At 41.0% G+C, this 25,472-nt stretch overlaps 1 protein-coding gene across 1 annotated transcript in view; it reads right to left on the reverse strand.

Moving 5' to 3' along the window:
- Window positions 1-10,751: 10,751 nt before the first annotated feature.
- pde5ab (phosphodiesterase 5A, cGMP-specific, b) overlaps window positions 10,752-25,472 on the reverse strand; it is a 139,259-nt gene continuing 124,538 nt past the window's right edge. The window contains exons 17-22 of the mRNA XM_088015949.1: window positions 21,702-21,802; window positions 20,619-20,696; window positions 20,224-20,287; window positions 12,445-12,519; window positions 12,247-12,330; window positions 10,752-12,146 (exon numbers count right to left, since the gene is read on the reverse strand). Coding sequence (XP_087872075.1) covers window positions 12,027-12,146; window positions 12,247-12,330; window positions 12,445-12,519; window positions 20,224-20,287; window positions 20,619-20,696; window positions 21,702-21,802 — 522 coding nt within the window. The 3' untranslated portion in view covers window positions 10,752-12,026. The remainder of the gene's footprint in view (window positions 12,147-12,246; window positions 12,331-12,444; window positions 12,520-20,223; window positions 20,288-20,618; window positions 20,697-21,701; window positions 21,803-25,472) is intronic.

Consider the following 25,472-nt stretch of genomic DNA (forward strand, 5'->3'; position numbering starts at 1 on the left):
GGCAGAACGGTTTCAGGTGCGTAGGTCTGGAGACGCCCTCAGGTGGAACAAAGCCTCCAGCGCCCTCTGGTGGATGAAACAGCTCCAGATCCCAACAACCCTAATAGGATCCAGGACTAGTTGAACATGTTGGCCTAAATATGTTGCAATTTTCCTATTACCTAAAGAATTGCAGTTTGTGATCCACCAAAACTCATAATTATGTACTTCGAAAATGTACATCTTTTGATATATTTTTCACCCATGGAGGTCGCCATTTTTTCACCGATGGGTTGATGACACGTTTTGGTCCATTCTGTACTGGAGTACAGAGTAAACACAGGAAGGCAAACTTTACCATTGTAGTTGTTTATCATATGGAGTTTGACTGGTGTCATTTTAGATAATGCCATACTGTGTTACTATTGTCTGTAATTTAAAAAAAATAAAAATTGAGGCGAATCTGGATAATTTCTCACATGAAAGAAAGGAGAGCGCAGTGCGAGAGCCGGAGTTGAACAACTTCTGAAGGACCTAATCTGGACCCTGGACCCCCAGAACACTTTGAGTCATTTATACCAGCAGAACCAACAAAGGAACAACTGATCGTTACCTTAACGAGCTAAAAATAAATGCCGTGCTGCTGCTGAGACAGGCAGAGCTGGACGCTCTTTGAGATGCCAACAGGAGCTATACCTACTGAATCTACTGATCTAATCGGACCCATGGAGGTCCCGTGTCGGTGCTACCATCACACCGAACTCTAAGCAGCACAGCTGTTGCCAAACCGGACACAGCGCTACAGATGCTAGGAAAAACGTCAAAGACAAGCAGCACTAACAGAGCTATTACTACTGGAAATGCTAAGGGAGCTGGAACACTGGTACTGAATGTGAAACCACTACAAACACCAAACGAAATTCGGACCCTAAACAGCTCCTTCCGAACCGGACACAGAGCTACAGAAGTACTTACCGGATCACACAGTTCGACCAGAGGTATGTGTTTCATACCTTCGTAAATGAAACGATGTGTTACATCGTTTCATTTACGAAGCTGAAGGCAGCAGCAGCTCCTATGGCCAACTCTGTCCTCTTCCTCTGTTTGCTCCTCTTCATCACCTCCTCTGATTTCTACGTTCTGATCGATTTCAGTGCGCTCCGGTTTAAATTAAAAAGACTTAATAACGGTACACGTCACTGTTTTGGCTGGAGGAGCCAGGCAGTTGGACCATTACATGTCATTTACCCAGAATGCATTGCAGTGTGAACAACATGGCGACATCCTATAACAATATTTTGTCATAGGAATTTTAATGAATTTTATACATTTATTAAAATTTATAAAAAACTAAATACAGTCAGTATTATTACTGGATTATTTTTACATCTAAAATAAATATTTCCCAAATAAGGTCTATATAACAAATCATGGATCCCTTTAAATGTTACAATTTAGTAAATTGTTAATATTGACTACAATCTGAGTCTACTGTAATTTACACTATATCAAAAATAGTAGTATCATTTCTTATATATTCAGTGTTTGATTGATATTTGGATATTGGAAAGAATGTGGAACACGACACTACAGATTTGGATGTTATGAATAAGTCTATTTGAAGACACTGGAATGTATGGACATTTAAAATACTCATGTTTCAGTTATTAAAGGCTGAAGTATAGGAATTGGCACTCAGGAAAATGTTTGCATAAAATAAGTTTTTGCAAAATAAAACGAGCCCTCACAGAGGGTTTATATAAATGTCAGCGCAAACAGACCTGCTCTGCAAAAACATCTTATAAATCGTCCAGATCAGCGCTAAGTTACAAATTCAGAGGTGAACAACCAGGCTCTGCGACGTCATCCGAGGCCAAGGTGCAGAGGTAGGGCAAGTGCTTTTGGCGTGCCGCCCTGTGCCTGGTTCAACCCATCAACTATAAACCTAGCTTTGAGAGAGGAAGATAGACTTTGTCTATAAAGACATATCTTCAGCTACTCAGTGAGTATTATATGCTTTGCTTCGTTTTTTTTTTTGGCAACGTCGGCTGTACTAGAAGTTTGGAGTTGTCCTAGGTTGGATTATTTCACTCTCAATACATGGAAAACCGCTCATAATTAATTATTAGTAGGCTAATTTATGAATAAACAGTGTTGCGTAAAATACTAGTGAAAATACTAGTTGGCCCACAGTTTTCAGTGGTGTCGACAGATGTAGATGTGAAACATGTTCATTTTGTACCATATCAGTTTATTACATTTCAATGGTTTAGAAATACACAAAACGACCACAGTTACAAAGAGCTTTCTGAGTGTGCATCTACAAGTGTTTCAGTATTGAAGCTGAATTTAAGGAACACCTGTTGTGTGTTTATCAAGATCTAAAGCTTCCTATTTGAATGGCTGACCAGCTTCACTTGAGACATTTTATACTTGACAAAACCAGCTAAGCGGCCAGAAAAAGTGATTGGTATGGGAACCAAGTGGTACCCTGAGTACAACAATAAGTTATAGAGTCAGGACCTGCAAGAGTGAGTAAAACACATTAGTCACTTTTATCAACACCTTTGTTGGTGTCACAATGGAAGTTGTCACAGAAATCCTTCAAAACTGGGAAAAGAAATTTCAGAAACACATATTTGTGTCGTCCCAAACTGTGATGGACACCTCACAAACCAGGCAACAGCCTTAATGCAATTCCAACTTTTACCCTTATGGGACTCAATTTTGAGGCACTACAGTAACCTTTGTGATGCCACAGTAACCTTTGCTGACCTATTTTGAGTTACCAGGTCCCTCCATATCAAGACGTTGAAATACCAGTAACTGGTCATATAAAACCATCTTGAGTTAATTGACCTGGTGTTTAGTTGCTTTTGTCAGTACAGTACATATTTTACAGCAAGGTAAGTAATGGAAGCTAAGGGAATGTTTGGGAAGCCTTTGGTTTGGGACTTGGAAAGTCTTACTGCTATTGGAAGCCTTTGTTACAGTAAAATCCAACTACACTGGTCAACTGATTACAATGTGCTTTGATGGTACGTAAGCAAATCTGTGACCTAATCTGAGGAAAAAACAGTAGAAGTCATTTACAATGAACCCCTGTATTCATGGAGTTTGGGGACGAATAGGTAAAATCCACAAATATTTGACTTGCCCTATAAATATGCAAATAACAGCCTATTTCAAAAGTTCAAACAGCAAACATACCTTAATATGAATTACTACACCATCAATGGAAACCTTCTTAGCACTACTGCAGTAGCTAATGCCAATGCTGTGCTCATAGGAGTATAGCAAATCAGCAACCAAGGAAAATAAATGGTGCTTCTGGACTGGCTGTTTTGGATAATGTGAGAAGTAGCATTGTGGCTAGGTATTTCAGTTTCCCAAGTTGCATTTTCTATTATTTCAGATAGCTTAGTAGAAAACATTTGTGAATAATCTGCAGTTACAGGAGAAAAAAAACAATAAATAAATTCACAGGGGTCCACTATAAATGTATCTTTTCACATAATTAGCTAGATATTATCCACATCCCTGACAGACGGCGGTCACAATTAACTAGATATGTTTCCACTTCTGTAGGGAAAAATAATCCTGAAAATGCAGTTTATGATTGGTTGGTCAATGAAAAGGTGTTGAAGCTGTAGAGAAACTACTTACTTGTGGATTAGTCCTATTGTACCAAAACCCAGCAGTGGAAACCTCTAGAGCATTTGAATTTCCTTTTTTATGGCTGAAATGTTGAGGGAAATAAATCTGTTATATGGATATTACACACTGAGTAAATCTCATCTGTCAGTTGTTTCTTACAAAGGTCCAGTAAGTAAAACAAGTTTATTAGCAAAACTACTCTTCCTTTGACAACTGAGTGCTCCTAAGAAACGCTTCACCTTGCAATGTAGAAACTTTAATAAATATATAAAACAAAATAAATATGCAACAGTAATGACAGTGAGTGAAACAGTATAAATGACTCAAACAAACTAAGATATCTAACAAGTTTATCTGTGAAATGGTTGAAAGTATGCGGTAAGTATAGCAGTTTATCGCACTGGGATGTTGCTGTGTCCAACAATCATAATGACCATAATTGTGCAGGTGAGACATAATGGTGAAAGTCACTTGGCGCAGAAAGGACACTAAGGCTGCGTTCACACTGGAGGCTGAAGTGGCCCAATTCAGATTTTTTTTGCCGGGGCCGTTCACACAGCCACACATATGCAACCTGTGTGTGTCCTGCAGTCTGAACGGGAAAACAACCTGTGTCCCGCATGCGCAGTAGAGGGCGCAATAACAGTGTTCTCAGTGTTCTGCCAACCGCCATAAAAAGAAGAAGAAGTGCTCAGTGTTTGCGGAAGTAAACATGGAGGCTAACGGTGGAGCATAACTTATATATTTGAAGTTGTTGTCCGGCCGGAGCAGCATATTAACAACTTAATCCTCATATTGTCTGTCTTGGTTGTTGTTTTTCTTCCCGCTTGCACGCATCAGGGCGGAGAATAGTGAGATTTGTTGAGTATCAGTGATGTTCAGTTCGGATGAATGCGATCTGGACGTTAGGTGACATTTAAATCGGATACGTATTGGTTATGGGTCACTTTCGAAAGGAATCCGACCTGTGTTGTTCAGACTGTCATAAAAGGATCAGATACAGGTCGCATTATGTCAAAAAAATCGGAACTGGGTCACTTCGGCCTGCAGTGTGAACACAGCCTAAGAGGCTCTTTTCTGCACTTGGTAATGTTTCCTGAGAATGACAGACAATTTAAGTGTTGCCAACACTGATTTCAGAGTTGTTGATGCAACACATTATTGTCTCCAGTTTGTTGTTAGAGTTTAAATTTGGATTATATGAGCTGCTGGTGCAATAATCAGGCAATGGGACAATGTTAATTCTGGGATTCACCTGCAGTGTAATTGGATTAACCCTCAAAGGTGAGAGGAAATTATACTGTGATGAAACAGTGGAATTCTAGCTATTGGCTTAATTCAAGTAAGAATATAAACATTTCCATTCTCAGTTATTAGAGTTTAGTTTTAAAAGGGAAATTACACCATACTACCATTAAATCAGTATACATGTAAATTATTGCTTTGTACCCAGACAGATCAACATTATCCCTGTTCATCCATTAGTGTGCGTTTATTATAACTGTGTGTTCCATTTGATCTTTGAAGTTGGAATTGAGTATAGTATTATCTTGAAGTATGTGTGTGCATGTTTGACTGTCCTGTGTCTCCATGTTACCCTGTGATCTGATTGGCAACCTGTCCAGAGAACAACCAGCCTCTTGTCTGTACTGCTGCAGCTCGGCACCAGCCCCCAGGCAGGTGGTAGATGAAGTTAGAACTGAGAAATAAAAGGTTGAGTGATTTATCTTCGTGAACACAGAATTATGTGTGGTGTGTGCGTTTACATCTCACACGCCACTTACACACACTGCACAGGATGTGGTTCTGTGTCTGCACTGATACATTTTATGTATGTGGTCCTGGTGGGCTGGTGTGTTAGTGGTTAAGCGGTTCAGCCCGTGGAGGAGCTTTCACACTCCCCTCATAGTCACGCATCACGTTGGTTTTATTTTATTATTATTATGGTTTGATGCAATTTGTAACTTATAGTTTTCTGACACATGGATTAGTTGTGTGTCACATCATTCTCATACAAAGGTGTGACTTTGTATTGCAAATTAGTGGGGATGCATTGTGAGGAACAGCTGAGCGAGTGGCGGGGACATTTGTCTCTAATTAATCTCTACTATGTCTTTCACTTGGTGAAGAAATTACTAAAATATTGAATTTTATAGACATATTCTAATTTATGGAATGAGTCTATATATTTGCTCAATGCTTGCCTACAGTTGAAAAAAGTTACAAAATTCAACTCATACCCCCACCCCCCACAAAATGCCACCATGGGTGGTTGCCCATGTTGCCCTTATCAGAAACCACCACAGCAAGTCACATCTGTTCCTCTGTTCATCATTTTCAGTGGGACTTTTTTGGGCCTGGTTGGGGCAGCTGGGTTGTAGAGTGACCATTGATATATTCAATTCAAGTTTAAATTAATAAATACTTTGTTAATCCCAATGGGAAATTATATATATATATATATATATATATATATATATATATATATATATATATAAATTCCCCTCTCACCCTCCGTGGGTGGTCTCTTTCATCCTCTGAGCTCGGGTCCTCTACCAGAGGCCTGGGAGCTTGAGGGTTCTCCTCCAGTATCTTGGCTGTGCCTAGAACTGCACATTTCTGGACTGAGATGTCTGATGTTGTTCCTGGGATCTGTTTGAGCCACTGCTCCAGTTTGGGGGTGACTGCCCCGAGGGCCCCGATGACCACAGGCACCACTGTGGTCTTCACCTTCCAGGCCTTCTCCAGTTCCTCTCTGAGGCCCTGGTATTTCTCCAGTTTCTCATGCTCCTTTTTCCTGATGTTGTGGTCACTTGGTATTGCTACATCCACCACAACGGCTTTCCTCTGTTCTTTATCCACCACCACAATGTCCGGTTGGTTCGACATTACCATCTTGTCTGTCTGGATCTGGAAGTCCCACAGGATCTTAGCTCGGTCATTCTCCACCACCTTTGGGGGTGTCCCCCATTTTGACCTCGGGGCTTCCAGTCCATATTCGGCACAGATGTTCCTGTACACTATGCCCGCCACTTGGTTATGTCGTTCCATGTACGCTTTCCCTGCCAGCATCTTGCACCCTGCTGTTATGTGCTGGACTGTCTCAGAGGCCTCCTTGCACAACCTACACCTTGGGTCTTGTCTGGTGTGGTAGATCTGAGCTTCTATTGCTCTGGTGTTTAGGGCCTGTTCCTGGGCGGCCAGGATGAGGGCCTCCGTGCTGTCCTTGAGTCCAGCTTTCTCCAGCCATTGGTAGGATTTCCTGATATCAGCCACTTCAGTTATTTGTCGGTGGTACATCCCATGTAGGGGCTTGTCTTCCCATGATGGTTCCTCCAGCACCTCGTCCTCTGTTCCCCATTGCCTGAGACATTCGCTGAGCACATCGTCCGTTGAGGCTTTGTCCTTGATGTATTTATGGATCTTAGATGTTTCATCCTGGACAGTAGCTCTCACACTCACTAGTCCTCTGCCTCCTTCCTTACGGCTCGTGTACAGTCTCAGGGTGCTGGATTTGGGGTGGAACCCTCCATGCATGGTTAGTAGCTTCCGAGTCTTAACATCCGTGGCCTTCATCTCTTCCATTGGCCAGCTAATTATTCCGGCAGGGTATCTGATTACTGGTAAGGCATAGCTGTTTATTGCACGGATCTTGTTCTTGCCATTGAGCTGGCTTCTCAGGACTTGCCTTATTCGTTGGAGGTATTTGGCTGTGGCTCCTTTCCTTGTGACCTCATCGAGGTTGCCATTTGCTTGTGGTATTCCCAGGTACTTGTAGCTGTGCTCTATGTCTGCTATCGTTCCCTCTGGGAGTGAGACCCCTTCTGTGCGGACGACCTTCCCTCTCTTTGTAACCATCCGGCCACACTTCTCTAGTCCGAATGACATCCCAATGTCAGTGCTGTAGATCCTGGTGGTGTGGATCAGTGAGTCGATGTCTCGCTCGCTCTTGGCGTACAGCTTGATGTCATCCATGTAGAGGAGGTGACTGATTGTGGCCCCATTCTTAAGTCGGTATCCGTAGCCAGTCTTGTTGATGATTTGGCTGAGGGGGTTCAGGCCTATGCAGAACAGCAGTGGGGACAGAGCATCTCCTTGGTATATGCCACATTTGATGGACACTTGTGCAAGCGGTTTGCAGTTGGCTTCAAGGGTGGTTTTCCACAGCCCCATCGAGTTTGCAATGAAGGCTCTTAGAGTCCTATTGATGTTGTACATCTCTAAGCATTCAATGATCCAGGTGTGTGGCATTGAGTCATAGGCTTTCTTGTAATCAATCCAAGCGGTGCACATGTTGGTGTGTCGGGTTTTGCAGTCTCGGGCGACTGTGTGGTCTACAAGGAGTTGGTGTTTGGCTCCTCTACTATTTATGCCGATGCCCTTCTGTGCCGAAGGGCATCGGCATAAATAGTAGAGGAGCCAAACATATATATATATATATATATATATATATATATATATATATATATATATATATATATATGTCACCTCCTCTACATGGATGACATCAAGCTGTACGCCAAGAGCGAGCGAGACATCGACTCACTGATCCACACCACCAGGATCTACAGCACTGACATTGGGATGTCATTCGGACTAGAGAAGTGTGGCCGGATGGTTACAAAGAGAGGGAAGGTCGTCCGCACAGAAGGGGTCTCACTCCCAGAGGGAACGATAGCAGACATAGAGCACAGCTACAAGTACCTGGGAATACCACAAGCAAATGGCAACCTCGATGAGGTCACAAGGAAAGGAGCCACAGCCAAATACCTCCAACGAATAAGGCAAGTCCTGAGAAGCCAGCTCAATGGCAAGAACAAGATCCGTGCAATAAACAGCTATGCCTTACCAGTAATCAGATACCCTGCCGGAATAATCAGCTGGCCAATGGAAGAGATGAAGGCCACGGATGTTAAGACTCGGAAGCTACTAACCATGCATGGAGGGTTCCACCCCAAATCCAGCACCCTGAGACTGTACACGAGCCGTAAGGAAGGAGGCAGAGGACTAGTGAGTGTGAGAGCCACTGTCCAGGATGAAACATCTAAGATCCATAAATACATCAAGGACAAAGCCTCAACGGACGATGTGCTCAGCGAATGTCTCAGGCAATGGGGAACAGAGGACGAGGTGCTGGAGGAACCATCATGGGAAGACAAGCCCCTACATGGGATGTACCACCGACAAATAACTGAAGTGGCTGATATCAGGAAATCCTACCAATGGCTGGAGAAAGCTGGACTCAAGGACAGCACGGAGGCCCTCATCCTGGCCGCCCAGGAACAGGCCCTAAACACCAGAGCAATAGAAGCTCAGATCTACCACACCAGACAAGACCCAAGGTGTAGGTTGTGCAAGGAGGCCTCTGAGACAGTCCAGCACATAACAGCAGGGTGCAAGATGCTGGCAGGGAAAGCGTACATGGAACGACATAACCAAGTGGCGGGCATAGTGTACAGGAACATCTGTGCAGAATATGGACTGGAAGCCCCGAGGTCAAAATGGGGGACACCCCCAAAGGTGGTGGAGAATGACCGAGCTAAGATCCTGTGGGACTTCCAGATCCAGACAGACAAGATGGTAATGTCGAACCAACCGGACATTGTGGTGGTGGATAAAGAACAGAGGAAAGCCGTTGTGGTGGATGTAGCAATACCAAGTGACCACAACATCAGGAAAAAGGAGCATGAGAAACTGGAGAAATACCAGGGCCTCAGAGAGGAACTGGAGAAGGCCTGGAAGGTGAAGACCACAGTGGTGCCTGTGGTCATCGGGGCCCTCGGGGCAGTCACCCCCAAACTGGAGCAGTGGCTCAAACAGATCCCAGGAACAACATCAGACATCTCAGTCCAGAAATGTGCAGTTCTAGGCACAGCCAAGATACTGCGCAGAACCCTCAAGCTCCCAGGCCTCTGGTAGAGGACCCGAGCTCAGAGGATGAAAGAGACCACCCACGGAGGGTGAGAGGGGAATTTTTTTTATATATATAGCAGACAATGGGGAACAGAGAATGAGGTACCACCGACAAATAACTGAAGTGGCTGATATCAGGAAATCCTACCAATGGCTGGAGAAAACTGGACTCAAGGACAGCACAGAGGCTCTCATCCTGGCTGCACAGGAACAGGCCCTAAAAACCAGAGCAATAGAGGCTCAGATCTACCTCTAAGATGTAGGTTATGCAAGGAGACCTCTGAGACAGTCCAGCACATAACAGCAGGGTGCAAGATGCTGGCAGGGAAAGCGTACATGGAACGACATAACCAAGTGGCGGGCATAGTGTACAGGAACATCTGTGCCGAATATGGACTGGAAGCCCTGAGGTCAAAGTGGGGAACACCCCCAAAGGTGGTGGAGAATGACCGAGCTAAGATCCTGTGGGACTTCCAGATCCAGACAGACAAGATGGTAATGGAGAACCAACCGGACATTGTGGTGGTGGATAAAGAACAGAGGAAAGCCGTTGTGGTGGATGTAGCAATACCAAGTGACCACAACATCAGGAAAAAGGAGAAACTGGAGAAATACCAGGGCCTCAGAGAGGAACTGGAGAAGGTCTGGAAGGTGAAGACCACAGTGGTGCCTGTGGTCATCGGGGCCCTCGGGGCAGTCACCCCCAAACTGGAGCAGTGGCTCAAACAGATCCCAGGAACAACATCAGACATCTCAGTCCAGAAATGTGCAGTTCTAGGCACAGCCAAGATACTGGAGGAGAACCTGAAGCTCCCAGGCCTCTGGTAGAGGACCCGAGCTCAGAGGATGAGAGAGGGAGAGGGAGAGAGAGAGGCCACCCGCGGAGGGTGAGAAGGGAATTTTTTATGTTTTTTTTATTACTGGATTGAAGATCAACTATTAGGTCCTAAAGCCAGTGACCTGTTGACGGCAGACGCCATTAGTCATATCCACAAAAACACTTACTGTTCCAATGCAGGATGAGCAGGAATCTGTCACAAAAATGGTCATAGCCCCCATATTGCTGATCCAATTTTCTTAAAATGTGGCTTAAATTAAAGATACCAAAAAGTGCTGATGTTTGGATATGTATTCTCTCTGGATATAGATATAAACAACTTTGTTTCTGTCAGTTCTGTCAATGCAGTAGAGGATTAAGTAAATTTCTCTTTTAAAGCCAATAATTTAATTTTACCTAATTGCTGCTGTAGGAGAAAGAGTTAACAAACGTTGACTCCTATGGTTCATATAATATTTCATCCTATTTTATGATTGCTGTGAATATGGCCACATTCTACAAATGATGCAATTAGTCCAGGGACGTAGAAACCCAGGAGAACAATTTGAAACTAATTGTATTCTTTTTCTTTTCCATTCTGTGTCAGCTTAACGTCACACACAGAGCCGTTGCCAAGGCAACTGTCAAACAACATCTCCAGGAGCTCAAAGATTAAGTTCAAGTGTATTAGGAATTAACATAAAAAACAGACTAAAAAAATTCCCACACCAAGAAATACCAAAAGAAAACATTCAGTCTGTTACAGATTTCTGTGCGACCATTAAAAAGTAATTGCCTAAACACTTGTGGTGGTTGATTAGCTAATTTAAACACCTGCTCTACGGATAATCTGTCATACAGTAGATGTGTGGGTTGCCTTATTTTTGTGCTAACTGAACTGAAACACACTGAACTATGCAGCTTGGGTATGCTAAGTTTGTCAAAGTTAAGCTACATCAACTAACCTACTCCCCACTTTCTTTAATTAAAATGTGTTACTGACATGTGAAAAGTGATTCCCTTGGACTTTATCTTGCTGTTGTAAAGTTTTCAATTAATAGCAAAGCACTGTGTCCTTTTTTCAGATTTTTGCTTGACTGTGTCATTTCCCCGACCACCGATATTCTGGGCTCAACGCAAACCAATAGCGCATGTGGCGCACTGCAAGTCTTGTGATGTCCTATCAACTAGCTCACTGAGCGGACTCGCCATTTACGTTTTACAAAGAAATTTTAAAAAGCAGTCGTCCACTGGCTGTTAATATTTGTACACAGCGCGCAGCTGCTGCTGAGTTAATGTCCACAAATATATGCAGGCACAGAAAAATGTGTAGGAAATGTTGGTGGGGACGAGGCCTTCAGGAAGTTACGCCTATGTTCTCATATCTTAGCTCCGACTTCCAAGATAAATGGAACACACCAGAACGTTTAGCTTTGAGAGGATAGAATGATTGCAGTGACAGATGTGGGAAGAACTGCTTGGTGAGAACCACATAACATTTGAGACCTTGTGGTGGCTTTCCCTTTTCAGAAATGGTTAAAGGCCCATAGTCCACATATTTGTAGTATCATACTAATCTTATGAATGCTTAGTGAGTCTGGGAGACACAGGAAGCAGTCCTGAAATTAGCAGTTTTTCCAGAAGCCAAACTGTAGTTGGATCACACCAGGCCATTGACCAGGCCTTTCTCACGATCCTCAGCCAGAAGCTTCCAATGCTGCCGGTTTTTCTGACACCCTTCCAGCAGAGGGCAGCAGTGCTCTGATAAGCCAGCCAAGGTCTGTGAAAACAACAATGACAGAAAATGATAGGGTGGCTTTTGTCTGAAAGTCATTTGGATCACTAGATGGAAAAGACAGAGACAGTTGGGTCCAAATTACCTCATATAGCTGAACACAAATGGCATCAATGAAGGAAACCTGCATGCTGGGTATCTTATCTCTTTTCTCACGATTCATAAGATCCTGAAGTAAAAGGCATAAAATGATTCCAAGCATAAGTTGTAGTTTCTTGATTTGGCAGTTTAAGTTATATGACAGAATAAATTCCAATATGTTAGTTAGGATTTGTCTTCTTACAATAGGCTCGATGTTCAATTCCCGACGCTCTTTGTCCCCCTGTTCAAAGAATTCAGTGGCCACAAGTTCTGCGATCTGCAAAAACTCAACGTCAACATTTGACTGCACACACATACAAGCCAAAACAGAAATGAATACAACTGTATTTTTAAGCTTATTCCAGTGTTTGAAGCTGGAAACCCCTAATGCTGCTGTACTGACAATCCGTCATATCTGGCATTTTAATGAAGCTACCATGAGACATGGCATTCTAAATGAAAGATATTTCTTAATGCTGTCAAACTCTAAAAGAGCAAAACGTGAAATACAAAGGCTAATAACAGAAATAATAAACCTGCCAACAGAGTCCTGCTATGTAAAAAGTTTGTGCTTACAGAGATCAGCCTGAGGTTCCAATCAGCATTACTCTGTGGAAGTCAATACTGACGCCACCTGCAGGGCTCCATTGGTTGGTAATCAAGCCTCAGAGCAGCAGAGCTGAGTAATATCTTATTATAGCTCAGAAAAAACAACATCCAGGAAGTCTTTATTTACTTGCGTCAGTGAAAGCAACACCTTTCCATGTCTGCATCAAAACAATGAGATTTACAGATAGATTTAGGAGTCATTCAAGTCTGGAGAACGTCCACATTGATCAATGACCAAGTCTAATTTACATGTTCCCTTAGATATTATATTAGTGTTTATATTTTGTTCTCTTTCGTCTATTGTATTTCATTCCTGTATGTTTTTTTAAGTTACTGGGGAAAAATAGAGAAAATGTGAGAATAGGAAATGGAACTTCGGTGTAAACTGTCTTCACCCACTTCACAATAAGAGAATTAATATAAAGTAGAGATGTGCCGATCAGGTTTTTTCCTGCCGATTCTGATTCCGATCACCCATGAGAGCCGATCACCGACACCGATCACATAATTATTATTTTTTTAATCATAAGCACTACTGGTTACATTATGTGGAGAAATGAACCATGAATTTACCTTAATTTAGACAAAAATTTGTTTTTAATAACTTTTTCCAAGAAAATAACAAAACAGGCATTGTGCAAATTGTACTGCTATCAATAATACTATCTTTAACAGACTGATAACATATGAAGGCTCTGAAGAGGCTAAATAAATCAAAAAGTCAGAATAAAACCTCTCAACATTGCCAAAGAATTAAAGTATAAAACATTCAAAGGCAAAAACAGGTTCCATTACAATAAACAATCCAGAGTTACTGAATGAAAACTTCCTGATAGCATGGTGGCTAGCTGGTTACTGCTAGCTCTGATTGGCTGTTTCTGACTGAGCGGAGTAATTATGCAGATCAGGGAGGAGATCGATTATTTTTTCAGAGATTATCTGTCTCATGTTAGGACAGCGAAAGTTTTAATATGTATGTAAAATTGATTATTTAAAGTTAGATGCTGCAGCTTTAAGCAGGTTCGGTGTGAGAGTCACTACCAGGTGGAGCAGAAGCGGCGCTCCGTCTGTCAGATATTACTACCTGTAGCTTAGCAGCGGTTCAACAGGAGAGCAGAACCAGCGTCTGACATCGCAGCTCGAAGACTGAAATAATTTTCCAGGTTATTTGTTTAGCTTTCTGACCATCATGCTAATCCAGGTGTTTGTAGATGTGCGCTGCTTTACCTGCTGTCTGATCCTCCGTATGTTTTTTTTTTTTACTGCAGTGAGCCTCGATGTAGCCAAACTCCGTCTAGTATGGCATTGTTTTTATGCCATACTAGATTCGTCGTGTTGATGCATTTTGACTGCTTCAATTTTCCACCACAACACACAAACTTCCCCATTTCACTCAGTGCGTTATAGTTCCACATCGCTTAGGATTTGTTGCTGCGCGTTTGCGCAGAGTGAAGGAAAGAGGAGACCAGCTGCACAGGCAGGCTGGGAAATGAGAAGCAGGTGATGATCGGTTTGTGTGATCAGCAACAAGAGACCTTGATCGGCGATCACCGATCATACACTTTTTCACGGAAATCGGCCGATTATGATCGGTGGCCGATCGATCGGCACACCTCTAATGTAAACATTTAAGTACTTGAAAAAATCTTAACAGTTGATAACTGAAACACCAAAGCATGCTGAACTTTATTCAACTAAAAGTTTGCTAGCAGCCATGAAAATTAGCACTTTAGAATTTATCTGGAAAAATAAATTTGGGGTTTAGCCAAGTGCAATAAACAAAATTAGCAAAAGCTAAAAGAAAATTTTGTCCTACCTTTATTAACATTTGCCTTTATTAACACTCAGCTTTGTATTAAAACTGTGCAATATTAGGAAAGCCAGGCGATATGTGATAATGTTGAAGAATGTTGTGATGATGACCTGAATTAAATCAAATTATTTAATGACAAATAAACTGATGAAATGTCTTTCTGCTTTGGGTTTGTTGCAAACAGACCCCATGTAGAGAGCAGCTTAATTTTATTGGCTAATATCTACTGCCGTCCAAACAGTTCATTGCAAAATAGGTATTGTGCACAGTGATGTTGCGCAACTCCAGATTGTATTAGGATACACTACAGTTTGAGCGACGTTAAGACAAACTTAGTCTGTCTTAACATAAGGTAACGTTTGCTAAGAAATTTAAAGTAAACCATTTCCTGTAGTCCTAGAAGATGTGACGTTTCTTACTAAGACCCACATAAGATGCCTTCCTTTCTGTCCCTGTTTCCATGTTACAGATCATTTGCATGTGCATGCATGTTTATTGTGTTGCATGTTTTCCTGAGAGATGTAATCTAATGATGGGGGCCACAGCTGTTTTTATTAATGAGCACTCAATTATGGACACACAAAGAACATGTCAAAGTGCTGAGCTCCCTCTGAGCCTTCCATTCCTAATGAGGAGCAGAATAACGAAGAGCACAAGGGAGATGAAACAGTAGGGACACAGCTCTGAGTGCACGAGGACTACACTGCCAGCTACTACATAAACAGAGATGAACCGAGTAATCAGAGCTAAAAGAGACAAAAATAGGAAACAGCCAACACAGACCTAACTTACTGATACCGATTTTGGCCAATACCAGTTTTTTGTCTGAGATGTTGCTCAATATATCAGGAATGTTGCTGAATTGGCAACAATGGGGTAACTATTGTTAACTGTAAATGTCCGGACATGACCTGGTCGGCCGGTTTGTCAATCAAAACTCTCTCACGGGGAGAAAAGAAAAGCACTGTGGTTGATTTTTAGACCTTTGCAGAGGTTGATAACATATTGGTAGATAAGATCAGCTTCACATGTAAAATTTGTCCGATCTCCGATCTCACAAAATTAAGGAAATCGGCACTGATAAATCGGCTGGCTGATAATCGGCGCACTCCTAATTTCAACAGCTTATTGCTAAATACAAAAAAACAGTTTCTTCAATATAATCCATTAAAACAATCCATCAAATCAAAACTAACATCAATAACTTTCATCTTGGACAACCATTCCTACTCGATAGCTTCAACAAAATCGCAAAGTCTCCAAAAACACTCTCAAAACTATAAAAACTAATATCGTCAACAAACAATGAACTTCAAATTCTGATCACTAAATGGGAAAAAAGATCTTACCATCCATACAGATAATCAATTTTGGAATAATATTTGCCATAGCATTTTCAGCATCCCCAACAACACCAACATACTGTTGAAACAATATAAAATAGTCCATAAAACACATTTCTCACAGCACATGGTGCACATCATGGGACTTAGAGAATCAGACACACACTGTACACTCAATACGACTGATGACCACCTCCACGCATTCTGGCTCTGTCCACTAATCCAAAATGTCTGGAAAGAAGGAATCACCAAACTGTCTCAAATCTCTGGCCACAACATCCCACTATCCTTACTTGGTAATCTAGATGAACTGAACATGAACTCCAAACAGACACCAACTGACTGTGTTCTGTCTTTTGTTTTTGTGTTTAATGTATCCATTTTAATGTATAAGTCCTTGTTTGTTTGTGCTTTAGTGTTTGCTTTGTTTTTTCCTCTTTTTTTGGTTATTTGATTTCTATTGCTCTTATTCATTCTATTATTTGGTTAATTATTTTGTGGATCAATACCCCTTATGGCTTTTTGTCACTCTATGATGTTTGTTGTACATACACTAGAAAAAAAAGTCCTGGTGCTGTAGTACTGGTGACTGGTCTTGGTCTCAAGAACACTTTCTCGTCCACGTTTGTACTCGGTCTTATGTTGGTGTTGGAGATTGAGGACTCCGGATTTTATTTCAAAGCCAGTCAAGAACATAATTGTCGAAATATCACTAAATTGCTAGAATATTCTCCAATTTATGTGTTAATAGGAGAAGATGTGTGCAAAATCTTTAGTAATACAATTTAGCTACATAAATCATGAAGAATATATCTGTAAAACAAAATTGAGGAGAAGGCAACACAAATTTTGAAGGTGGGGACTATCACAGCCTTTTATTGTCACTTAGAAGAAAAGCACAGGGTAAGGAAAGCTAAGTAATGCTAGGAAATCTAGCTGTCTAACATAAGCAATTCTTTACCCGGCCCTCACACAAAAAGATGTAGTCAATATCAGCTATACAATTGAAGTTACCTGTGTGGTATGTTTTACAGCGCTAGTTTCTGTTTTCTTGTCAGCTGTTTACTATCTAGTTTTTGCACAAGCTAATGTCACCTAATATTAGTGTGGGTGTTGGTCTTGTGCTGGTCTCAGTACACTGTGGTCTTGGTTTTTACTTGGTCTCAGGTTAGGTAGTTCTTGTCCACATTTGTAGACGAAAATGTGGATTCTAGTTAGTCCACTTCAATGGTGTCTAATGACCATATGTTTAAAAAGCTGCCAGAGATTCAAGTGTTATTTGAGCTTTAGAGATTTAGCGGCATATGCAACTTTGAAACAACTGAAAGCCTACATTGAGTATTTCTACAGTGTGATGTTGCAAATTATGTTTCTTATTTAGCTTAATAAATTATGGACGAGCAGTCCTGTAGCATTACGGATTGCTATCTCGCAGAAATTTTTTTTTCAAGCTCTATCACGTTATAACGTGATACGTATCTTGTAAAAACATGAAAGCTATCTTGTAAAAACGTGATACTTATCTTGTTAAAACGTGATCATTTTATGTCCAGGAAGTGGCGGTGTTATGCTAGACAAGTACAGTGGCTAACAGGAATTGGTCGAGTTTCCCTTCATGTTTGGTCTAAAACAGAGGTCTCATTCTCGCGGGCCAACTGCGGCCCACAGGACGATGTCTCATGGCCCCCACCGTGGTATGAAAGTATAACATTAGTGCAGCCCACAGGGTGAGCGGACCTCTAAAGTTAGTCCGGCCCGCCGTTCCTCGTCATGGCCTGACATTCGGTGCTAGGCTAAGCTACGCCGACTTCATGCACGCTACACTTGTAACAATAGTGTGGCGGATGATGGAACAGTCCGGTACCAGTTTCCCTTTCCTGCAGTCGCCATTCCGGTACTTTCTACCATTAACAAATGCCACGATCAAACGCAGATAAAGGCGACTGCTTTTCGTCTCTTGTCATGGTGGCAAACATGCAGAGGGAGGGAGGATGAGAACAGTCACGGTGCTCCTTCTGCTTGTTGCGCCGTTGGACAGTGTTCATAGTGTTGTTTACCGTTAATTGCTATGTTTCATGGTTTAATGGTGCAGACAGTTGTGGTTTCTGACATGGGCAACCGCCCAGGGCGTTATTTTTATAGGGATGGCAGGAGACCTCTGCGGATTGTAGCACAGCGATGAAAGCAAAACAGAATGAAATGAGTTTTAATTGACACTGGTTAAATATATTTCAGCTCTAAGTATTTATATCTAGGTGTTTTTATGGAAATGTGGATCTTTCAGATCAATCTGAGAACCAATTTTGATAGGTGGACTTCATTTTATTGTGTCATGTAGTGCAGGGTGCTGGTCTTGGTCTCGGGTTCGGTGGTCTTGACTACAACTCTGCTACATGGCTCCTCGATTGCATGTCTTCCCCCCACACCTTCGTTCCATCCCCTTTCAGTTGGATTTCTTTCTAAATAAATGTCACTAATGAAGTTCATGCTATGTTAGGACAGGAAACTGAAATTATGATGCATAAAATCACATATCTAAGTCTAAACTCTTACAGAGAATAAACACAATAAGAACATGTTTAATCTGTGACATTGTCTATTAAAATGGCACATTTATGATGTATTCAATTAAATACCATCGGCACACTTAATGATATTAGCGATTAGGTTATGTATTCAGCAAGTACTTTTACTTTGAAGATTTAAGTACTTTTAAAAGCCAGTACCTTTTTACTTTTACTTAAGTAAAATGTTAATGTGGTACTTTGACTTTTACTTGAGTACATTTTTGCCTGTGTATTTGTACTTTTACTTAAGTACATTTTTTGAGTACTTTCTCCATCACTGATTAATAGTATGCGCACTCAGAGCAGGATCCTAAACAGAACGGGACTGCACAGAAGGAAACGTCAGTCCGGTCCTCTAGCTGTGGCGGCGCTCCTAACTGACAGTCTGGATCGAAGCTGAAGTTGGCTTCCGATTGTAGCTTCTGATTCGGGAAATGGCTAAAGGGAGATTATAACGGAGGCTCAGATGTATTTGCTGAACAGTTTCTGTTCAGATTTTTATTGAACAATACAATAGCTGAATAACAAGGCTGTTCGTAACCAAGCAACCGAAATCAACAGAAAGCAAGTTAGTGGCAAAAGACAAAACTAGATCCTGTTAAGCATTTTTCAAAATAAAAGACTTCCTCTCTCCAAAATAAATCATGCTTTGAATTTAATTATTTTTCACGTCACCTTTTTGTAATTATGTACAATCAAGTTAAATTCGGTGAATAATAATAATCATGTAAATTATGCTTAATGTATGACTGTAAATAAGTAACTAATCATGGAAATTTACTTAACATAAGTGTTAAGAAATCATCTGTTCTGCTTTAAAAACGAACATACTGTAAAGTACTGAATGTCCACACACGTGTTCAGCTTTAACCAGAACTTTCTTAGCTTTGCTTTAATGCTAGCCCAGAACCAACACAACATCACATGAGGAGCAGGACCCGACAACAACGATATTTCCCCAGCGTTGCCATGACGACCAGCCTTACAGAAATATCAGTCCTTATATGACACATACATCGACACTTCAAATCTGGACTAGATTATTCTACCCCAATAGCAGAATATTTCAAACCTAGTGTGTTTTGTGAAACCTTTATTTGAATTGTGAAACTTCAGTAATGAGAGATTTAAAAACCTTTTTGCATCTGGAATGGATTAGAAATTAACCATCACGTTTGCAATATTTGCTATTATTTTCACTTTCTGTTTTCTTTCATTTTTTGTCCTAGAGCGCCTGCCTTTCTGTTTGGCTGTTGTGGCTTACAGGGATCCATCAGCTGGGATAATAATGCTAACAACTTTTCAGATGCAGATTTATCGTTATGCAACTTAGCATCAGAGATGAATAATCTATTCCAGGTCGGAAATGTCTATTATGTTAGCTTTAAAAATATAACAGATTAAAGATGCTTCCTGGACATAAAAGTATCACGTTTATACAAGATATGTGTCACGTTATAATGTGATAACGCCCAATTTTTTTTTTTTATCAATGTGCTTCCGTAATAAATCTTAGGCTTATGATGAGAAAGAATAACTCATCCATTGTCATTCAGAAAGCAGCAGTTAGAATAACGTTAGGTGACCTAAAGAAAATAAAACACAACAGAGACAAAGGTAAATCTGAGTAGATGATTGTTGTTTTTTACCCTTTTTTGAACCGGCCAGGGTTTAGTGATGGCAGAGATGTCACATGCAGTCATCAGCATTGACCTGAGGGAGATGAAGGGACACAATGTAAACACTGTCATGTGATGGTATAAACATAACTTCAAGAATATTTGACCTACATTTTTAATTAGGTGTATCAGAAAAAAGAGGGTAAAAATACAAATGCACAGTACACTTTTCAGATCAGATTTTTCTGTTAAAAAATTAAATCCAGATATTATTTCTGCATTTTTACATAAAACCTAAACATAATGTACTAGATTTCTGGCTACATTGTGATACAATATAAGAAATAACTAAACTAATCCCAGATTAGCCACCTCCTGCTGTAAATAGTTTATTTACTCCTTTCAAATTCAGTCTTTTTGTTCACCTGAGGAGGTCCCTGTGATGGTCATCCTCCCAAACAAACTGGTTGTTCTTGGTCAGTTCAAAGAACTCTTCTCGTCTTCTGACAATACCCGCAGATGGAAAGCAAAAAGTTAAAACTGGTGCATCAGCTACAATTAATGAAACTCATATTTTAGCAAACTTTCATAGACTAGATTGTTTCAAAGTATCTCCTGGTTTGCCTTCATCCACATATAAACTTCAGTGACATTTTGTACCTAATCCATAGGTGTCAGTAGGCCTGTCACAATAAATCAATTAATCGGATGATAAATTAAAACAAATTCAATGATTTGCATTTGCATCATTTATCGTTTTTCTCCTTCTACCAAAAACTGGATGATAAGAATCTTCAGTCTGGTGTTTTGGTATGAACTAGCCCTTTTTTGAAGGACATAAAAAATATGACTCATAATTAATTTATTTGTTTTCCTCTGTTTATTTTGGATATTTATTTAAATATTCATTCAAATTTAAAGTTTATTCATCTTTGAGAATGTGTTCTTGCATTATTATGCCTTTACCATTATATTGCTTGAAAATTGTCTGAAAGCAATATTATGGCTTATCGCAATAACTTTTGGGACAAATTATCATTCAGTAAAATTTGTTATTGTGACAGGCCTAGGTGAAAGGCCTCCCTTTACAAGATCTTCAACTTTTCTGGAAAAGTTCTGCACAGGTTTTAGGAGTATTTATAGAAGTTTAGACCTTTCTTCCAGGTCACATTTCTGAGGTCAGACACTGATGGTGAACAAGACGGCCTGAGTCAGTTTCTGCTCTAATGTATCTCAAGTTGGTCTGCATTTAACTTCCCCGTCTTTGTCTTTATGGACCTTGTTTTGTCACTGGTGTTCAAAATGTTGGACACCAGTGACCGTTGGAACAGGAAGTGACCGTCCTCAATCTGTTCTTATGAAGTTGGGATTATGAAACTATTCAACATGTCTTCGTATGGGGTGAGCAAACAGGTTTTGGATGACTGAGTGAATGTTTTTAGCTTTAGACCAAATTACCCAGCATGCCTCCCGCTGGCCTGTCTAGAATTGTTTTCTCTGGTACCCACTTCATATACAGGGCGAGGTCCGTAGCCAGTATTGCCTGCTCAATCATCTTCAGAGTGGTCTTGTACTCTGCCAAAGAGAGACCACTGAGGATCTGGTTTCCCTGGAGACAGAAAACTGTGAGTGTAAACATGCTGCATGTTATTGTTTACGTCCGGAAATTCGGAGCACAACGCCGGAGTGCAAAAAAAAAAAAAAAAAAATTTTGCTTGTCATCCACAGCTGTGCTGCTGCAGTAGAACAAAAAACCTTTGAAGAACAACTCCAAACCACTCGTATGCTCCTTTTTTCTCACTCTCTGTGTTGGGTAAGCTACATGCAGACCTGTTACCATAGCAAGTGACTGACAAACGCTCCACTAGTTTATCAGGATTCAACAAATATTTCCCACACAAAGGACATAACATTTAATCCGTTACACTTTAATGTTTTCAGGTTTAATGTTTATTTTGCAATTATTAATAAGTCTGAATACAGCTAATTTAAACACCTGCTTTACTGATGATCTGTCAGAGAGTTAATGTGTAGGACGCCTTTTTGTTTTTTACTGAACCAAAGCACACTGAATTCTGCAGCACATCTACATGTTCAAGCTGTCAAAGTCAAGCTAGCATAGGTGACCTATTTCACTGTCCCTCTCTATTTTTTTTAAACTAAAACTTTTTCCTGACCTAAAAAAAATTTGATACCCTTGGGAGTTTATCTTAAGTTAAATGAAGTCAAATACGTTTATTTATATAGCACATTTACAATAACCTCAGCTGACCAAAGTGGTTCACAGCAATAAATAAATAAATAAATATTAAATTTCATGTATTTGTTTATTTAAAACATGGTAGCTGTAGCAGATGTAAACAAGGACAGCAACAGACATTTTTATACCACAGTAACCTTAACATGTTTGAAAAGGAGTAAAAATAAGTAAAAAAAAATTCTTATGAACCTCATAAACCCATACTGTTTTCAGATGGATTATCATTATTAAATCAAAAAAGGAAAATCATAACAGGTTATTTAATTTTCCATTTTAAGTTGTCTGTTTTTTTTCTTTTCTTTTCTTTTCTTTTTTTGCCATTGACTCACCAAACACACATACGTCTGAATATCTACATACATCTAGGCCTGTCACCATCGCAAATTTTGCTGGGTGACTAATTGTCCCAGAAATTATTGCAATAAACAATAATATTGTCATTTTGAGACTATTGTTAACTAATAGCATACAAATTGCATAATAATACAAATAGCTGTTACCATGGTGGCTCCCTGTTTGGTGGTGGCTGCAACGCCACATGAACATTGAAAACACTGAACTCTTAAGGCATGTAAAGGCATTTATACCAACTAATAACAACAGGAAACCTCCGGCATAATAATGGCAGGGTAATATGATCAATTTATCTTAAAACTGCACATATCCTGACAGTGGACACTGAAATTCTGGAAACTCTGGACAGCCTTGGACTGTTATGCCAGCCAGACCCAGTGACCAATGAAACAGTGAATGCCACCACCAGCCACCGCCGTACCTGGAGGAGACGGAGGCGCTGTGAAAGGAAGCACAAGCGTGGCAGCCGGGAGGGACTAACAGCGAAGCTAAAGTGTAACCCTTGGAAAACACCGCTCTTATCTATCTTGCTCGCTAACATTCTGTCTCTGGAGAACAAAATGGACTACTTAAAGCTGGATATAACATCAAATCGTGAGATGAGTAACTGCTGTGCCATAATTCTAACTCAAACATGGCTAAACTCCTCTATTTCCAATAACACCGTCAATCTTGTGGGAATGATAATATTCCATTTGGATAGGAGAAGAGCACTCAGTGGTAAAACCAGAAGGGGTGCATCTACATTAATAACAGCTGGTACATTTATGCCAAGGTGGTCTCATCTCATGGCTTTCCAGACATTGAGTTTTTGACCATGAAATGCAGACCCTTCATATGCCTAGGGAATTTAGCATCATCATCATCACTGCTGTTTATATCCCTCCTAGTGCCAACGTTAAGGAGGCTCAGAGTGTGCTCTACAGCTCCATCAGTGACTTGCACATTCAGAGGGTGTTTTCATTGTTTCTGGAGGCTTCAATCAGGCCAGTGAAGACAGTTCTCCCTCATTTTCCATTAGGATGTGAACTTTGCAACTAGAGGCTCAAATACACTGGATAGAGCCTACACAAATATTAAGGCAGCATTCAAGGCAGCACCATGCCTCCCCATTGGCTCATCTGACCATCTTTCTGTAATGTTAATTCCTGCATATAAGCTCCTGCTCATCAGAGGAAAACCCATTGAGAAGCTGGTGACAGTCTGGCCTGCAGGATCCATGTCAGCATTACACGACTGTTTTAAATGCACAGACTGGGATGTATTCAGGGAAGCTGTAACTGCAAACAATCACACCAGTGTTGAGGAATATGCCAAATCAGTGTCCGCATACATCCTGAAGTATATGGAGGACGTTTCTAAGCCCAAGCTCATCACCACAAGGGCAAATCAGAAACCCTGGATGACAAAAGGCTGTTTCCACCACACTGCACCTGAGCCTGAATCATCTGGAGGAGGAGAATGGTCATGTGCGAATGCTGTTTCTGGACTTCAGCTCAGCATTCAACACAATCATCCCCCAGCATCTGCTGAGCAAACTAGCTCCCCTTGGTCTCAACATCCCCCTCTGTAACTGGCTGCTGGATTTCCTCACAGACGGACCCGTCTGTCAGGGTTGGTAAAAATGCTTCAAGGGTCATCTCCCTCAGCCTTGGCTCCCCCCAGCACTGCATACTGAGCCCACTGCTCTTCACCCTGATGACCCATGACTGCCAAGCCAGGTTCAGTACGAACCACATCCCTAGGTTGATGGGTGCCCCTCCACCCGTCATCCCCACCAACTTGTAACACAAAGTTACACCCTTGGGTTATGTATTAGGTGCCGTTTGCATTCAAATCCTCTGCTGTAAGGAGGTGGAGTGGGGGAGCAATTGCCCATGTTGCCCATATCAGAAAACATCGCTGGTTGCTACTGTTTTACTACATAGCACTTCCACAGGTTCAGAGGTTCACCACAGTCATTCGGTTTTAATCTAAGTGCTGCTAGACTGCAGCTGTCACATTCGACTTTTAAACCTGCGTTTCCCCAGCTCGCTCCTCCTCACCGGGCTTCATGCTATGCTCTGTGGTTGGAGACCTGACAGGTAACTGAGGTAATGGTCACACAGTGACAAGAGACAGTGCTGCTCCCTCTCCATTCATTCAAGATGGAGTTTGTGCGGTGAGTCGCTTGTCCTCTTCCAGAAGAGCAAACAGCAATTTGTTCATGTAAAATTTCTAGTTCATACATGCAGGCTAGTGATGCATCAAAAGAAAGTTGAAAATTGTTCAACTTTTGTTCTGTGTATTGGGTTCACCCCGAATGGAGCAAAACGGACACTTTTAGCTCCCTGTGTTTTGAACTTTTACCAAGGAAACAAGGGGAGGAGTAACTCGAGGTACCGGAGTGAAACCTTTAGTCATCCAGTCTCTTTGGTAGAAAGAGAAAGAGACACCACAAAAAGAAATAAACAGATGTTACTATCGCCCTCATTTTATTTTTGAGCTCATTTTAATTTATCATGTGATTAATTGATTTATTATCGCAATGAGCCTACATACATCCACCTCTGCCCACACACACTGTGCGTTTACCTCAGTTTACATACACATTAGTGCTATCTCTCACCCATATTTCTGTATCTTTTGTAAATTACCTCCTCATCTTCCCTTTGAAATTGTGGTG

This window comes from Poecilia mexicana, unplaced genomic scaffold (genome assembly GCF_051168715.1).
Source record: "Poecilia mexicana isolate PSO_F unplaced genomic scaffold, ASM5116871v1 scaffold_18, whole genome shotgun sequence".
NCBI classification, from domain to species: domain Eukaryota; kingdom Metazoa; phylum Chordata; class Actinopteri; order Cyprinodontiformes; family Poeciliidae; genus Poecilia; species Poecilia mexicana.